Genomic DNA, 16459 nt, shown 5'->3' on the forward strand with positions numbered 1-16459 from the left:
AAATTATGCCCAAGATATACATGCAATGTACTTCGGACAATACAATGTGTATTTGTTTTGGCTCATAGCTGCATTATCTTAGCAATTACATAAATATATCGATAACTGTGGTGTAAAGGCGGATGGATGGATGACAAAGATAATGAGAAAACGGCGGCACACAATGCAACCAAGACATAACACAACATCAATGGGACAACATAACTACATGCCTGACGGTGATACACTGATTTTGAAGGCTGCAAATGAACACACATATTCAAACATCAGTCAAGCTTGGTATGTAGCATGGTAGGCGACATCCCACTATCATTTTATACACATCATTGGGTCCACTCTAGCATCCACAGTCATTTTTGACTGCATGAAGAGGGTGCACAGGAATCATAACTTACAAATTTCATCTTTAGATTGTCTTGCGTGGGAATCAATTGATCCATGTACAGGTCCAGCCTGTAGTTCTTCTTTCCTCTTCTCATATGCATACATGTCTTCCATTGTCCTGACAAAGTCCTCTCCATATGGGACTTCAAAAGTTTTTTCACTCTCATCTCGCATGTACATTGGGCTGCCATGTGCTTTACCTTCTTTGCAGTTCATGAGATGAAAAAACGAAAAATGCTTTCCTTCATCAATATCCATCACATAATTTAAAAATGGCCGAATCACTTTTACACAGAGGAATTTTCTGTACCCCTCTGCAACAAAACAACAAACAAGTACATGGTGTCTATCTAGTCTGAAGTTCCTTGTCCGCCTAAAAGAATCAAGTCTTTCCAAAGCTGCCCATTATTGCTTGACACGAGGTAAAATGCACGAGTAAAACAGACGATGCCAGGTGAGTAACAGCAGTGGAAGAAAGTCTGGGCACTAAACGCCTAGTACAAAGGCTTGGTGCTTGGTAGCTTGTGAGGCGCCCCTGTCCAGCTCCATCTGGGGTGCGATGGGGTTGTTGAGGGTGGCATTGAAGGTGCCCTTCAGGACGGTGTCTTGCAGGAGTGGACTCAACTGTGAGGATGAAATCAAGATAAATAATGTGGTGAGGAGAGGCAATTATTTCCAATACAGCAGGAATTAGAGTAGGGACAGTAAATAGCTTTCACTTTGCAAAAATACAAAGACCTATTTTGATCTAAAATTTTACTCTTCATTTTTACACTTCCAAATTTCTTCGTAATTTTTTTGTCTTCCAATTTCAGTACAGGCGACTCCCATTAATAACAAAGTCCTGGGGACCGCCTTGTCTCTTTCATTCATTGCCATTTTGTCATAGCCAAACAAATAAAAAATATAAAGATTAATAATAATTCTGGGACCTGAACTTTTAGTTCACTGAAACTATGTTTAGTTTTAAGGAGAGTGCACTGTACTGTATATGCATTATAATACTTATTTTTGTGAAGCAGTCTTATTACAGTGATAATATTAAGAAATAAGACTGACTAGCTTTACAATATGATGTTGAATTAATGAACAGTCCACTTGGCAATAAGCATATACATTGTATGCCAGGAATTTTTAGTTTTCTGTGTTTTTTAATCCTTACTACATATTGTGTGGTCATAGAAAACTCAGTTTTACCTCATAGGCTCCAGGTCCAGGATTTTCATTCTTTCTCAATTCTCTAAAGCGCCTGTCCTTTCCAACAAGGAGACTGAGTTTGACGGCATCTTTGGCAGCTGGGTCATATGTGCCAGGACCTACATACACGAGAAAAAAAACAGGCAAAATGCATGTTACTGTCTGTCAATATTGGTGGTCAGATTGCATGCAGCACGGAACCAAACAACACTACCTGCCAAACTATTACCCATCTGAAACGGTACTCTCTTTATGAATGATCTGGGTTTTTCTGAAGTGCTATGCTTAGGACGGACAACTCATGCAGACTTTACAAGGTAGATGTTGAGCAAAAACTATGCAGAATGACCTGATGTTTTTAGTTCATCCATCAAAATCTCCATACCATTTTAGTTATCATAAAGACAGAGCTGAATTTTTGTATGTACACAAATGACTGATTATGCCAATTCATGAGCAGCGATTCCGTGACTTGATGTGAAAGACATGCAAAGCACATTGCAGAGTTTTTATGTGTGCTCAATGGTCACGTTACAGTTAACACGCCATCTAAAACCCATCAAATGCATGATTAAGGCAGTCATAGCTAAATTACACCTTTAGTGAGAGACATGACATGATAGCATTCCACCCCACAGTCCCATTTGATCACTTTGGTTGTGGTTTGGTGGGACGATGCCTCCAGGACCATGTGTATCTATGGTATCATGCACAAGCCTTTAAACATCAATATCAATGCCACAAAACAATAATGATATCATTTTATTAACATCTAGCTATTAAAAAGTGGTTCCCATTTAGGTTGAAGAAAATGTACCCTTCATGAATACATATATGTACAAGGCACACAGCTCTTGTGTCAGCTCCTCTTGTTAAAAGAGAAAGCTTATTTCACAAAGATACCATCATCATGAAATTACATGTACATCACTGGCTGTTAGCTCTGACCAGGGAAAGTATCACCAATAAACATTAAAATTCCCAAAATAATCACAGGCAAAAAGATTGAACAAAGCAGAATTTAATAAAGAATTCTCACTGACCTGGATTAGCTTCCATTGGCTTCTCAATGACGACATCTCGGGGCGGGGCAAAGCGCCTCGTGGAGGAGAGGAAGGAGCCCTTCTTCCTGCGACCAACGTGACTACGGGGAGGGGCAGGGTCCTTCCTACCCTGTGAGCAGTCGTGCGAAACGCCAACCTCGTACGAACCAGGAGGAGGATTCTCCTGCAGGATATAACCCAAAGAATACTGGTTTAAGGTACAAGAATGTATCACAAAATACACACTATATTTTCAAGTATACACAACTACAACAATGCACTCAGCCTCCAATGCATGTGAATCAAAAACATGCGAGACCATGACCGTGTTTTTATTTAGTACAAGGTTGTATTCACATTGTGAGTGTGATTCTGTTTGTTTGTTTTGTTTTTTACACACACACAAACATAAGATGCAAATGGCAAACTGGGATGTATGACATTGTCTACAATATCCACACAGATATTTTGTGCTGTATGGCATGTGTATGTCAGAAAACGAAACCTATGAACACATGAAAAATAATGCCTCTGGCACCACTTCGTGGCGGAGGCATAAAAAATGAACAACCACATGAAAACAGAGAGAAATATTCAAAATTGACTCTGAAAGTGCAACACTGTTAAAATCAAAGCAAAACAAAATACCAACAGAACAGAAATTGGCAATGTTGTTGTTGTGTTTTTGTTTTTTACCTGTATTGTGACAGGTGCAGGTGAGGAGAGCCTATTGGAATGTGAAGCAAAGTTTGCCGAGAGGTTGGTAGAGTAGCGGCTGTACTGCGGATTCTCCTTGACCTGGTAGTGGGAGGGTCCAGGCTGGGCAGAGTCCTGCCTCTTGGTGATGGGCTTGATGCGTACTGAGGTGGAGCCAAACGCACCTCTTCTTGTGCTCTCAATGTACGCCTTCCTCATGCTGCTGTCTGCCAGACCAGGGAAGTTGTAAGACCCAGGACCTGTAAAGCCATTGGAAATCAGAAAGAAAGATGCCAGGAAGATGCTGGATTAAAATTCTTATTTTTGAGCAATATCAACAAAAGACTATTATCATTTGGTCGTGGGGGTGGGGGGGACCCAACATATTTCAAAACACTTTTTGGGAATGATAATTGAACAATCTAAGACACACTATCTATGATTAAACAAAGTTGTTATCACTAGACGACTTTGTACATAAAGTTACTTTGCAGGATGCACAGCTACCAAGTGGAGCAGGCAAAAGTAGCATGAAACACAATTTTTCATCTTCTTTTCAACATGATCATCACTTTAAACTTTTAGTCTCATCAAATAAGCAAAGACAGAACGAAGTGAATGCAATTACCTGGCGTTTTCCTAATATGTGGCTGTGGTCCAAACCTCACAGACGTTTGGCCAAAGGGACTCCGCTTCAAACCGCGTACCCTCTTCAATGCCTCCAGGGCATGTCGAGGATCGTTGTAGGAGCCTGGGGCGGGCACGATATTCTTCTTGTCATGAAATCTCTGTAGAGGTGAGGAAAACAAATCAAATTACTAACTACAGACTGTGTGGTGAAAAACTGAGCAGTTAGCATTAGTCACTAATCTTGCACACATAACATGATCATAATCCCAGAGAATCTGACACAGCACCAAATGTACCGACAGTTGCTTGTACAAAGAAAAGAAAAATCCCATCACGTAATGATCCTCAAAGTGCAGATCAATGCATCAAAATTGTCAATGTATTAAATGACAAATGATATGACTACACTATTAAAATTGATAATACACAAATTTAACCACTCATTTAAAACATTTTCTTGAAAGTACATGTAAGGTGCCCATGAACTAATGTCATATGCTTGATATTTCAAGGCATTGATCTAAGGCTTCATGGCAGTTTAAGGAAATCTATTATTTTGAAGAGGTCAGGACGACTGTTTAGTGTGACATATTGATTTAATGTGAGTAGAGAAGTGTGAAAGAGCAGCGACAAGCCATTCAAGTTGTAAGTTCACTTACCTTGGCTTGTGATAGGAATGGTGGGTGCTCTACTTCCATGCCTTCTGTGTTAACTGCCAGGGGTCTCTTGTCAAACTGGCTGTTGATTTCATATTTGCCTGGTCCAGGAATAGCCTGTGATATTTAAACCAAAAATATTATTACGTTAAATGGATCATCACAGAAGTGTCATGAGCTTGTGATCGCACTCACAGAGCATGACAATACACAATTCCAAGATTACATCAATAGTTTGATTTAGCATCGAATGGATCAATATATCACTGATCATATTACACAAAGCTAGAAATGTATATAGCAGACACTTTCGGGGGGGGGGGGGGGGATGTGATATCCACTTCATGTGATTCGGCTGCTAGTTACAGGAATCTCGGTGAATATCAATGCAGACAAACGCATGATGTATGAAAATATATCCACTGAAACAACTCTACATCCTCTGTCATGCTCTCCAGATTTAATCCACACCAATGATTTTGACAGCTTATTATGCTTGTACTGTAGTACAGCTGTATTTCATGCCAAAAATCTGCAGTTTGTTAAACAATTTAAACAAGCAAGAAACTTACTGTACATATGAGTAAAAGGAAAATCATCAAGAAATGTATCTACTGACCTTTTTCTGCTCACTTTGCACTATGACCTCATGGTATCTTGGGATACGAGCTTCAAACGGTCTGGTACCACTCTTGGAATTGACATTCTCAATCACAGACTCTGGTCTCGAGAAGGGGTCATATTCACCAGGTCCTGGGCCTATATCCCCACGGAAGTCCATTCTTGCTGACGTCAAGCTTCCAAAGTGCACCCCCTTGTACTTGGCTGTTGTCTTTGTGTCACCCTGGTATTAAAAAAATCATAATAATAGTATAACATTTTATAGATTTATATTCTTCTTTTTCAAGAGTCCACCTGTTACATACTCTGAGTTTGTATAACAATCTTTTAACCATTCTATCTATAATTTGTAATGCACCAATTTTCCATATTTTACCCCCATACTGCGCTTTTTTCAATTCAGTCTCTCCTAAGTTTCAATTACGTTTTCAGAACCCTGTGGTGATATGAGTATGACAGTATATCAACTGTACATGTATGTCTGCAATGAATACGCAACATGATTTTACTGGGCTAGGCCTCATCAGCTTATGACATTTTCTTTACACCATGTTTCAATAAACACTACTGTCAGTATTTCATTTGCATGTTTCCCATTTAGAAAGTTGGTTAAAGTTACTCACTCAGTATATTATGAATTACCCATTAATGATAATGTTTGAGTCCAGTATTCAAAAGGGATGACAAATAAATATTCTTACTTGCGCCACATTGTAGAATGCTGGGCCGAGTGAAACGTCTTTGTTTGGGGGTTCCTGTTTCTTGAGCACACCGTCCTCAGACTCCTCGTAGCCATAGGCCTGGCCAGGTGTTGGGATGGAAGGGGCTTGTGGTTTCCTCGAGTACTTGATGCGATCTGTTACCAGCTGAAATGTAAAGCACAAAAAGTTGGTCCTAGATTAGAGCCACATGTTTTTGTTTTTTTTGTTTGTTTTTGATACAGAAAGTTGTATACAGGTACAGATAGTTTCTGATATCATAATGGAGATGATTTACTAAACAAATATGAACTTGTCATTATGTGGTAAATATTCATTATGATAGTCAAGGCTGGTTTGATATACATCCATCTACAATGTGTCGCACCAAAAGTTCCCACAGCCAACAAGCAGAACTACGAATGACTTCCAATGTTAACCCGTTGAGGACGGACTAATTTTGCTACAACACGCACTATAGACACCTGCCCGAGTATACTCGGGACTCGTCCTCAATGGGTTACAAATGATGAAAGGAGATGCAAAACTGCAACGCTATACCACACCAACTGTCAATACTTGTACACTGTATAATGAGAACATAAATTGTGATGAATGACTGCATATCCTGAATGAGATTACTATACAGGAAACTTAAATTTAACTTCCAGATTAAATATATAACATTATAAAGATTGACTGGATTATTTTGTCAGTTGAGGGTATTTATAAGGGCGTTAAGTGGCCACTAAAGCCATAGTGTTTGAGGCACCTTAACGCCCTTATCGTTTTCAAAAGTCGATTTGTGGAATGTAACTTACCTGTCCCTGTGCTGCCTCCTTCTCCTTCAGTGCTGCTCTTCTCAACCAATCACTTGATTTCGAGAGATTGTAAGTTCCTGGGCCCGGTGTGAGGATTGAAGTTGACGTGTCCTCTTCAAATCTCTTGGCTGTGTTGGCAAGTGTGTGGCCCCCATTTATTCTGAGCTGTGATTCATTGGGATCGTAATGTCCTGGGCCTGGCGCAGCTATCACCGCATCTTGGACCGTCAGAAAGGTTTCTCTTGGGGTCATGGACGAGAAGGGGGCATACCCATCTGAAAATGAGAATAACAGTGACACTGAATGTGATGACATGTTCATTCAAACTCTTCGTCTACAGTGTAGACTACTAGAGTACAATGTAGATTCTAATATCCTGGGTGGGAGCAGTGCGAGTAGGAATTCTGGCCAAATCGTGATATCGGTCCCCTCTCGTTCTCTGCATGTGCGTCTCCACTATGTGCAAAGTCTATGGAGGTTAAAAGAAGTCCCCTGCTACAATATGACGAAATGAATGGCAGTGAATGGAGTGGGGACCTATTTCGCGATAATGCCGGAATTTTTATGTTACTGTACATAAATGAATTGTAGGGGGCAGTCTTGCTATCTTAAAAGTATTATGTCGTTGACAAATAATAAATCATAAATATGTTACACGATGATTGTCGATGCAAAGTTAGCACACAGTGCAGTGGATCGTGTTACGACTTACGTGTTGATTTTATAAATCGTGTAACACGTTAGAGAGAACAGAAGCAGAATTATGTAAACTTACAATGTGTATCTAACTAACTTGTTAGACATTCTGAATTTCTAATTTGAAATAAATATAGAACTAGTCTAGAAGTAGAAGTAGAACTCTTGTAAACTCTCGTAAAACTTACCCGATTTGACTTTTGTTGGAGATGGACGAAATGCGTCGTATGAACCTGGTCCTACGTATGAACCAGTTGATTGAGCCCCTTCCGTCAAAGCCCTTGGCGCCCGATCATACATATTCGGCTTCCAGAGGTTTCGTGGTGTTCAACGAGAGAACAAGTGGATGGGGGGAGTCGATGGGCGTCCCGCTGCTGAACGTCCGAGAACAAGTCACCGAAACAAGGAATTACACTTCGTTTTTATCACTTTGTATACCACGAAATTTTCCCCAATAAAACTGATAATGCACGCTCTGCAGTTGGAGTGAACGTTCCGTCCTGTTTTGACAAAGTAAAGTGCCGAAAAAACTCTAGCCCCTTCTAAATTTTACTCCATAGCCATTGTTGTCAGACACAAAATGTAGATCTGGTGAGAGAGGGGCACGAAGTTTGGACCTGCCGTGGTTCTACCAGTAGTACACTGCACCCACACCCACGACCGAAATCTATTGTTTACACGTGCGATCTCACTTGTAGTGAAGGCACGCAAGCAGCGTCTCCAAGGGCCGTTGCTAACGAACGGTGCTTGTGTACAATACACACAATGCTGCTAGTGCGTCGGGGACGGCGGGAGGAGCGGCACCATATAAAATGCACGTTCCGATGCGCACCGCACGCGGGTGATACCAAGCTACACTGGTAGTATAATATTTCACAGACACTGCGGTGTTTATGCACTCAAAAGAGATTTTCTCATTGTACCCTCTGCTTTAGCCTATTTTCTAACATACAGGCAGCAAACATTCAGAGTTTCAATAAAAGCATTTTTGTGTAATAAAAACAATTTGGCATAGCGCAGCATTGGAATATTAGGCTGAACAACAAACAAACCCGGGAATATTATTAAGGGAAATTTCCGTTTTTTGACATTAATTTGCCATTTTATACGATGAGTTGAGGATTCATTACTGAATGCAGAAAGATTAGTCACTCAGGGACAGTTTGAGGACGATTCGTTCAATAGCTATTACTTACTTCTGTATTAAACGTCATCTCTAGATGTGAGTTCTGTAAGAAAATGCGATATCCCAGCAGCAGTACTTTAAGAAAGATGTTAACAGATAAGAAAGGAATATCACAAATCTGCGTTTTTAAAAGGAATTTCTTTTACCTGATAATGAGTAACTATTATGCTGTTCGTCATCTTTTATTAGCCCGAACCAGAGTGTACAGCGACAGGGCAAGGAGCAACTCTTCGATATTCAAGAAAAATGATTCCTTTTACGTTTTCACATTGTGTGACAAATTGTGGTCCTATATAAAGGGTATGTCCATCTATATATCAAGGGTCATACATGACATTAACCTAATCTTTGAAAAATCATAACATTAATTTTGAACATGATATAGGTCTAGTTTAAATAATATATCTTCAACTTTCAATGAGTGTTTAACGTATCCTTCTGCATTCAATGAAACTGCATAATGTTTGTGGGGAATCTCTCCTTCAAGACATGAACACTGGCACAAGACATGAAAGCTTAAAATCTTAAATTGGCAAAACATTCTGGAAGATTGAAGTTCCTGTTTTCTCTTAGTAATTTAGCGACTATTTGTGAATTTCTATATGTTTTTTTTTTGTCGATTTAATCATAATTTAAAACGTTCCGTCTAATCCTTTCTTTAAGGAGCTAGTTGCCAGTTTAAATGTAGAATGAAACCCAATTATTTTGTGAATTTAGGGAATGCAGCAATATTAACAGAACACATTGATCAGGGAAAGTTTGAGAAAATCGGACAATATTGGAAGAAGAAGAAGAAGAAGAAGAAGAAGAAGAAGTAAAGTTTAAATGAGCAGAAAGACAAAGCAACTAAGTATACTCGAGCAAAGGCATCTCAGGCCTACTCGTGATTGATTTAAGCAAATGACAGGATTTCCACTTGCTTGTGAGTGATAAAGAATCAAGGAGCCAAATTAAACTTCTCGTTTACAAAATGTAATTGTTTGAGGTAAACTTACAAAAACCGCGGACAGTATCCTATCGCGAGTCAAAACAGTAGATGGCGCTCTTCGGGTAACGGTCAGATTGGTAGATCCTGAAAATGTCAACCTAACTACAAGTTATCTACACGTTAAATCTGACATTTTCTCATTTATTTTGAGCTTTCACTTGAAATTAAACACCAGGGATATTAACATCATTACAATGCCATCCACTACTGGTATTCTGCAAATTACTGCCTAAAGGGCTCCCTGAAAGAACTTGAATTCCCGTCCCACTGCTGCACGTTGGTTTTAATATTGAATTTTATATTTTGGATTAAAATTCATCCTTTGGTGATTGGTTAAAAAAGCTTCACATTATTAAAGATATTGTACAAATATAATTTGCCTTGAGAGTTTCTCGTTAAAACTTTGGGCAGAGGTGACTCCAAAAGAACTATTCACTGAGGGGCGCAGCCCCGAAGTGAATAGTTCTTTTTGAGGCACCGAGGCCTATAGCTTTAACAAGAAACTCGAAATTAGGCAAAGTACAATGTATATTTGTTTTATATTTTGGATCAAAAATTTAAACAAAAGAAGGGAATATGGGGGGGGGGGGGGTGTGCAAAGCGAGAAGTCGTATGATGGATGCGATGTTGTGAAGGGATCCTACATTGATCCTGTCGCTGCGCACGATGTCGGACCTGCTTTGTGATGTTTGTTAAAAATGGTACATTTACAAACGCGACGCGCGGTGTTAAAGGCGCATAGTCCCGGTAGTGTAGAGGGCGCTGTTGATGATACTGCCGATCACCGTTAGCATTGATACGAAGATAGCCGAAGTTGAGCTGTCATCAAGAGTAAAGCGCGTAGGTGTTGCTAATTAAGTAACGTTGCCTTCGTTGTCTTCTCTGCGCATCACGCAGTCTGTAGTAATGCCAGGATGCGTGCATATGTGCTTCTTATTATGACATCACAAAAGAAGTTTGCTAAAGCTGTCATCCCCCTCAGCCGAATCGTGAGCCGAACTGTGATTGGACCACTGGCTACAGTGGATCGGACTTCTTCGGACTCGGGGAAATGGGTCTCAGCGTAAGCGCTAAAGAGGAGTCGATAGCGTAGGTCTCTATAGGAAACTTGCGCCGTGCGCCCGCGTACGCATTTGACTAAGGGTGCGTTTATAAGATTTTTCTTCTGGCCAGAAACAGTGTTTTGAAACACTGTTTCTGGCCAAACAGTGATTCTAGCTCGAAAAAAATTCTTATAAACGCTCGCCGCGATTTGAAACAGTGTTTTGAAACACTGATTCACACCGCACAAAATAGTGCGTTTCAAAACAGTGTTTCTGTAGAATCAGTTTTCAAAAATCTTATAAACGCAACCTCGATCTCAAACACTGTTTATGTGACGTCACAATGCCTTGCGCGCACCCTGTTTGACCTTTTGCCGAGGAAAAACTGCGCTCGGAGAAAAAATCTTATAAAGCGTTTATAAGATTTTGCGGGCCTAGAATCACTGTTTTGAAACACTGTTTTGAAACACTGTTTCAAATCACACTTTCGTCAGGAGAGGGTTTATAAGATTTTTTCTCCGAGCGTGTTGGGGCTCTCGCTCAGACTGTGCCATTGCGCAACTCACTCTGCGCAGTTTTTCCTCGGCAAAAGGTCAAACAGGGTGCGCGCAAGGCATTGTGATATTACATAAACAGTGTTTGCGATCGCGGTTGCGTTTATAAGATTTTTTAAACACTGATTCTACAGAAACACTGTTTATAAACGCACTATTTTGTGCGTTTACAAACAGTGTTTCAAAACACTGTTTCAAATCACGGCGAGCGGTTATAAGAATTTTTTCGAGCTAGAATCACTGTTTGGCCAGAAACAGTGTTTCAAAACACTGTTTCTGGCCAAAAGAAAAATCTTATAAACGCACTAACCACCGGGACCGCGAAGCAATACGCAATTTCAGAATTGTTTTTATGATGTCACAATTGTTCTGTTAGAAATTGATACATTTCACAGAGTATAACAGTACTAGCAGTGCGCAATGTAAAAATTGCTTTGTGGCGTCACAATTGTTTTGGTAGAAATTGTTACATTTCACAGAGTGACGGTGCAAAGCTGCGCACAATTTCAGAATTGCTTTGTGACATCATTTTACAAATAGTACCGGTATACTATTTGCAAAATGTCGTCATAGACGTGACGTCATTTTGAAAATAGTACTTTATGGAGTGTCAACTTTCTGAAATAGCTGAAAATACCTATAATCACGTGAAGCTCTTTCAACCAATCACCAGAGGATAAATTTTTGATCCAAAATATAATTTCAGCTATGTCAGAGTGTTGGCATGTTTGAATCTCCATGAAGTGCTATTTGCAAAATTATGTTACAAAGCAATTTTAACATTGTGCGCAGCTTTGTACCGTCATTTGTGAAATGTAACCATTTTAATAAAACAATTGTGACATCACAGAGCAACAAGTCTGACATTGCGCACTGAGTCGTACCTTCACTCTGTGAATAAATGTAAGAATAATTTCTAACAAAACAATGTGACGCCACAAAGCAATTTTGACATTGCGCACTGCTTCGCATCGTCACTCTCGTGAAAATGTAACAGTTCCTTACAAAACAACTGTGACGTCACAAAGAAGTCATAGTACGCTGCTTCCTAGGGTCCCTTCGCAACATCGTATCCATCACACGACATCACACTCGCCTCGCATTTTTCCCATTTTCCCCTTCTTTTGTTTGAATTTTTGATCCAAAGCATAAAACAAATTAATATACTTTCCTAATTTCGAGTTTCTGGTTAAACTATAGACCTCGGTGCCTCCAAAAGAACTATTCACTGAGTGAATAGTTCTTTTGGAGTCACCTCTGCCCGTGGTTTTAACCAAAAACTCTCAAGGCAAAATATATTTTTATACTATAACAGTTCCAGTAATTGAAAAAGGCTATCGTAAAAGTGTACAGCTCACATTCTGAGCGGTTATTTGAAATACGTTTTCCCCCATCGTCTATTACATAATAGAACGACACACAAGATGCATGCATCAAGCGGTTATTTCGAGGCCCGTCCATAATTATATCAGAATCGGGCATGCATGTTCTAAGGATTGCGCTGTCAGCACTGCTTAGAATGTGTCGAGCAAGAAATTAGAAGAGAAGAAAAGAAAGGACTACAATTAAACATGCAGACTAGAACAAAAATGGTTGATTATTCGGTAAACAATATATAGCCGTCTTATATGCATGGGGCCTTTACCTGTCCGTCACCATTTAGGTGAAAAAGAAACATGAAAACGTTCAGATAATGTCTATTAGATATAGCTGAATCATATTAAGTTTGCTTCACTGAAATTCTGGATTGTCCATAAAATTGTGCAAATTATTGATAGCATTAAATGTAAAATAAAATTAAAAATAGATTATCGTTCGTGCTTTTGTAAATATTGTACATGTTATATGTTGTTCTATAATATGTCTCGTATATATATTACATGAATCTTATGCAAACGTTTGAACAATATTTCATCACATGTATACTTTGTACTATGTTTTTTGATTTTCGATGATTGGAAATAAACTATGATTGAATTGATTGAATTGATTGATTTTGTGACACACCCACCCATGCACCAAGACATGGTGAGAAAAATTTGCTTGTACGAAACGGCATAATAGAACAACAGGAATAGACAAGATAAAATCGTAGTATATAAAGTCGATTATCTTGTCATTGCTTGTATACTGTGCTACAGACAAAAATAAAATAAATGGCATTCTCAGTCTGCCCCCCCCCCCGAAAACTAAAATCTTTTCATATTTTGACATCATTGAATCGCCAAATATTGGCGGACCTATTTTCTTTTGAGTGTGCTTGAGCTAAAAAGACTCTTTTGCAGTGCAATCTTTTAAGACATTAAAGAAATAGTTAAATGACTCAAACAATACTATGTCTTTTGCATTAATCGTTAATAAAATATGGTATAACGTATTTTGTACTACTTTGTGTTTATATAGCTACCGCTCCAGGGGACGTTTTTGACTGAAATCGGCCAAACGGCATCTACTATTTAAGGAAGGGTTTGAACCTGCTTAATGTGAGATTATCCCCTCTATAGCATATAATTATTATAGCGTAAGCTGCACTGGTTGCAATAACTGTGTGGTATAACAGCCAGGAAACAGCCAATTTGTTGTATCAATTACGTTGTTGCGGCAACAACTGCAGTCATTGCAATTTACAATACTGTATTATAATTGCGAAAATCTTCACAAAACGAGAGTTTGGTGAGATTTGAAGTCAAAACGCAACACCAGAAGACAGCTTCAAGACTGATGAAAGGGCTTGAATTCGTACAAAGGAGATAGATATTTGGATGATGCTAAGAAACAAAAAAGAATGATTAATGCCCTGTAATGATTACTTCTGATTTTCAGATTGGCATCAATTGTAATCTAATAGCTACCCGCAAAGCGAGTAAACATTCGATCAGTTCTATAGTATTTTGAAAAAAAAAATGAACTGACCACTTCGAGATAATCAAATCTCCTACCTAAATCAATAATTTATGCGCATGATTCGGATGTTCTGACATTGGCGGATGAAACGTGCACAGCGTGACACTGCATGGGAATTGTGTGTCTGCGTGCGCATGCATCCCGCAAATTAATGCACACATCTGTATACAGGCTGTAGACCTTGCAGCGAAGCCGAGATGGCAGGGTGTAGGGTAGGGTATATAGCAGAAACACTCCCGGTGGTTTGTTTGAGCAAAATATGTGACACATTATTGAGAAACCATGAGACCTGCCTACATATAAGTGAGGGCAGGCATATAGTGGCGGTATACTCTTAAGGAAAAAAAAAATAGGTTCAATTTTGCACCTTTCGTCACACTGGGAGCACCTTTACCTGTAGGCCTACAACTTTGCACCTCTCAGACCAGGTGCAAAGTTGCACCTTTAAAGGTTCTAACTGGTCTGAAAGGTGCAACGTTACACCCGTAGAAGTGCAAAGTTGAACTTTTTTTTCTCATAGTTTATGGGTTGGCGTGCAGATTTCGTACCTGCGCTGATGGCAGAGAGCTGTTTGCACACCAAGATGAAGTTTCTTCATAACATCCTGTGATTTCCGTTACTATAGTTATGTATTGCAGAGATAAAAGGAAAAAATACAAATACGAAATAGATGTGGAACTTTGAACGAAATCCGGCACTTCGTCAAAAGTTGCGAATTATCGATGTTTTGATTACTTCCATGTGTCGCCTTCTGCAGGTACAGGAACTATAGTAAAGACATTTGTGATATCACACCAGAGCATCTCAAGAGAAATCCGAAAAGGAAAGTTACAAAGCTCAATTTCGAGGACATCGCAATGCAGCTTTGTCAGAGAACAAGGAAACCGTATATACTAACATCGGAGAATGTGCCATGTGCAAGCAAAGCAAGTTTTGACAATTCTGATTGCATGACATCATCGTCTCATTAATTTCTCCTAGTCTACCAATGACTTTTTTCATTAAAAGATGTGAACCTTTAATATCTTTTCTATTTTCTTTTTATTTCTGTTCAAACATAATGAACTGTTTTGTTTGTTTATTTTGTAGCTCGCTCCATTTATTTCAGCTATTTGGAAATTAAAGTGGATTTTCATTTGATAAGGTAAAGTGAAATGGTGTATATGTATACGGTCAGTCTAAAGTAAAGAGGCAGAGTTTTTCCCGAAGCTTTCATCAATAATCTACCTTACAAAAATTGATTTAAAATCCATTCTTCCTATACTACAGAAGGTGGAAAAGAAGTATATTTCCTACCATTTAGTTTGAAAATTGAACTATTGTATTTGAACATTTCTGAAGGGCGCGTTAACCCTTTTGTGCACGTCAATACTTCGAGTGCCGATAGGCACAGAAACCCCCTTAGCGTTGTACACACTGTCCGAAGTCCCTGGCAATGAAAGGGCGAGGATCAGATAGATAATCAAAGAAATCCCAAAAGTTCTCTAAGTTCCAGTCACCACGGAAAGTTGATATTTTTCAAGATACCTAATCTGATATATATATTCTTTAAGACAAATTGATAATCCTTCATGCAGAGATGCAATGAAAAGTGTTTATGACCTATTGTATATTCTTCCTTCTTTAAGACAGCTGGGGCGAGGTAACAGTTGGTATTTTAATTCTCTCTGCACTGTAACTGGTTGTTGAATGCCTTTTTTTTGGGGGGGGGGGGGTGGATTTGCAGGTGCATGTGTTCCCTCCTTACACGCAATGTATAAATTTCTAATACTTTCTAAACCGCATCATTGTTATTATATATTGAGTCATATTCTTATTATTGCCAGAACGACAATGGTTCATCCGCCTACAGCATGTGGCTTATCCGACCCCAAATCTGCATTAGAGAAAAATTTGTTATATAACTGTATGATTGTACTTTTTTCCCCTTATGTTTCAGTCATTGTTGTACCCGTGCTCCCCATCTTAATCTTTCACTCGATTTTAACAGGGACCTACGCTCAACAAGCTCACTTTTAAGTAGGTTCCTTCATATTTCTTTAGCATTCATTCACAGATTCCAAACTTCATAGATCGACCACTATATGTTTTATATATTTGCAATATTTCATGTATGTCTCCAGCTTCATATCATGTACTTCATTTAATTTTGTTATATTTGATGTATTTTTTCATCGAGAATTATGAAAATAAATTGAAATTGAAATTGAAAAGCCAACAAAGAAGTTGGCGTAAAACAGACGGTGATATACATTATATCACTTCAAAGTAGCAAATGTGATTTTCTTTCTTTTTTCGTACTTTTTTTTTCCAAACGCAATCTTCATCTTATCAGAATTAAC

General features: G+C 38.9%; 1 protein-coding gene across 1 annotated transcript; it reads right to left on the minus strand.

Annotated features, from left to right (window-relative positions):
• Positions 1-411: 411 nt before the first annotated feature.
• Positions 412-8028, minus strand: LOC139742252 (sperm-tail PG-rich repeat-containing protein 2-like). Its single transcript, XM_071652831.1, has 10 exons — positions 7631-8028; positions 6747-7021; positions 5929-6093; positions 5226-5450; positions 4610-4723; positions 3949-4108; positions 3321-3580; positions 2625-2808; positions 1582-1700; positions 412-1008 (listed from the first exon to the last, which is right to left on the minus strand). Exons 1-10 carry the CDS (start codon positions 7740-7742, stop codon positions 871-873), a joined length of 1752 nt encoding a protein of 583 aa, XP_071508932.1. The 5' UTR covers positions 7743-8028; the 3' UTR covers positions 412-870.
• Between the last annotated feature and the right edge of the window lie 8431 nt (positions 8029-16459).

Source organism: Diadema antillarum, unplaced genomic scaffold (assembly GCF_040938485.1).
Source record: "Diadema antillarum isolate AM-2024a unplaced genomic scaffold, OU_Dant_1.0 seq00000989_RagTag, whole genome shotgun sequence".
NCBI lineage: Eukaryota > Metazoa > Echinodermata > Echinoidea > Diadematoida > Diadematidae > Diadema > Diadema antillarum.

What these genes read in the sequence shown, in the direction of transcription:
- LOC139742252 (XM_071652831.1), bottom strand. Translation starts at nt 7,742, where the DNA reads ATGTATGATCGGGCGCCAAGGGCTTTGACGGAAGGGGCTCAATCAACT. An exon ending in CATTCCTATCACAAGCCAAG is followed by an intron (nt 4,109 to 4,609) that starts GTAAGTGAACTT and finishes TCACCTCTACAG; the next exon opens with AGATTTCATGACAAGAAGAA. An exon ending in ACATATTAGGAAAACGCCAG is followed by an intron (nt 3,581 to 3,948) that starts GTAATTGCATTC and finishes ATGGCTTTACAG; the next exon opens with GTCCTGGGTCTTACAACTTC.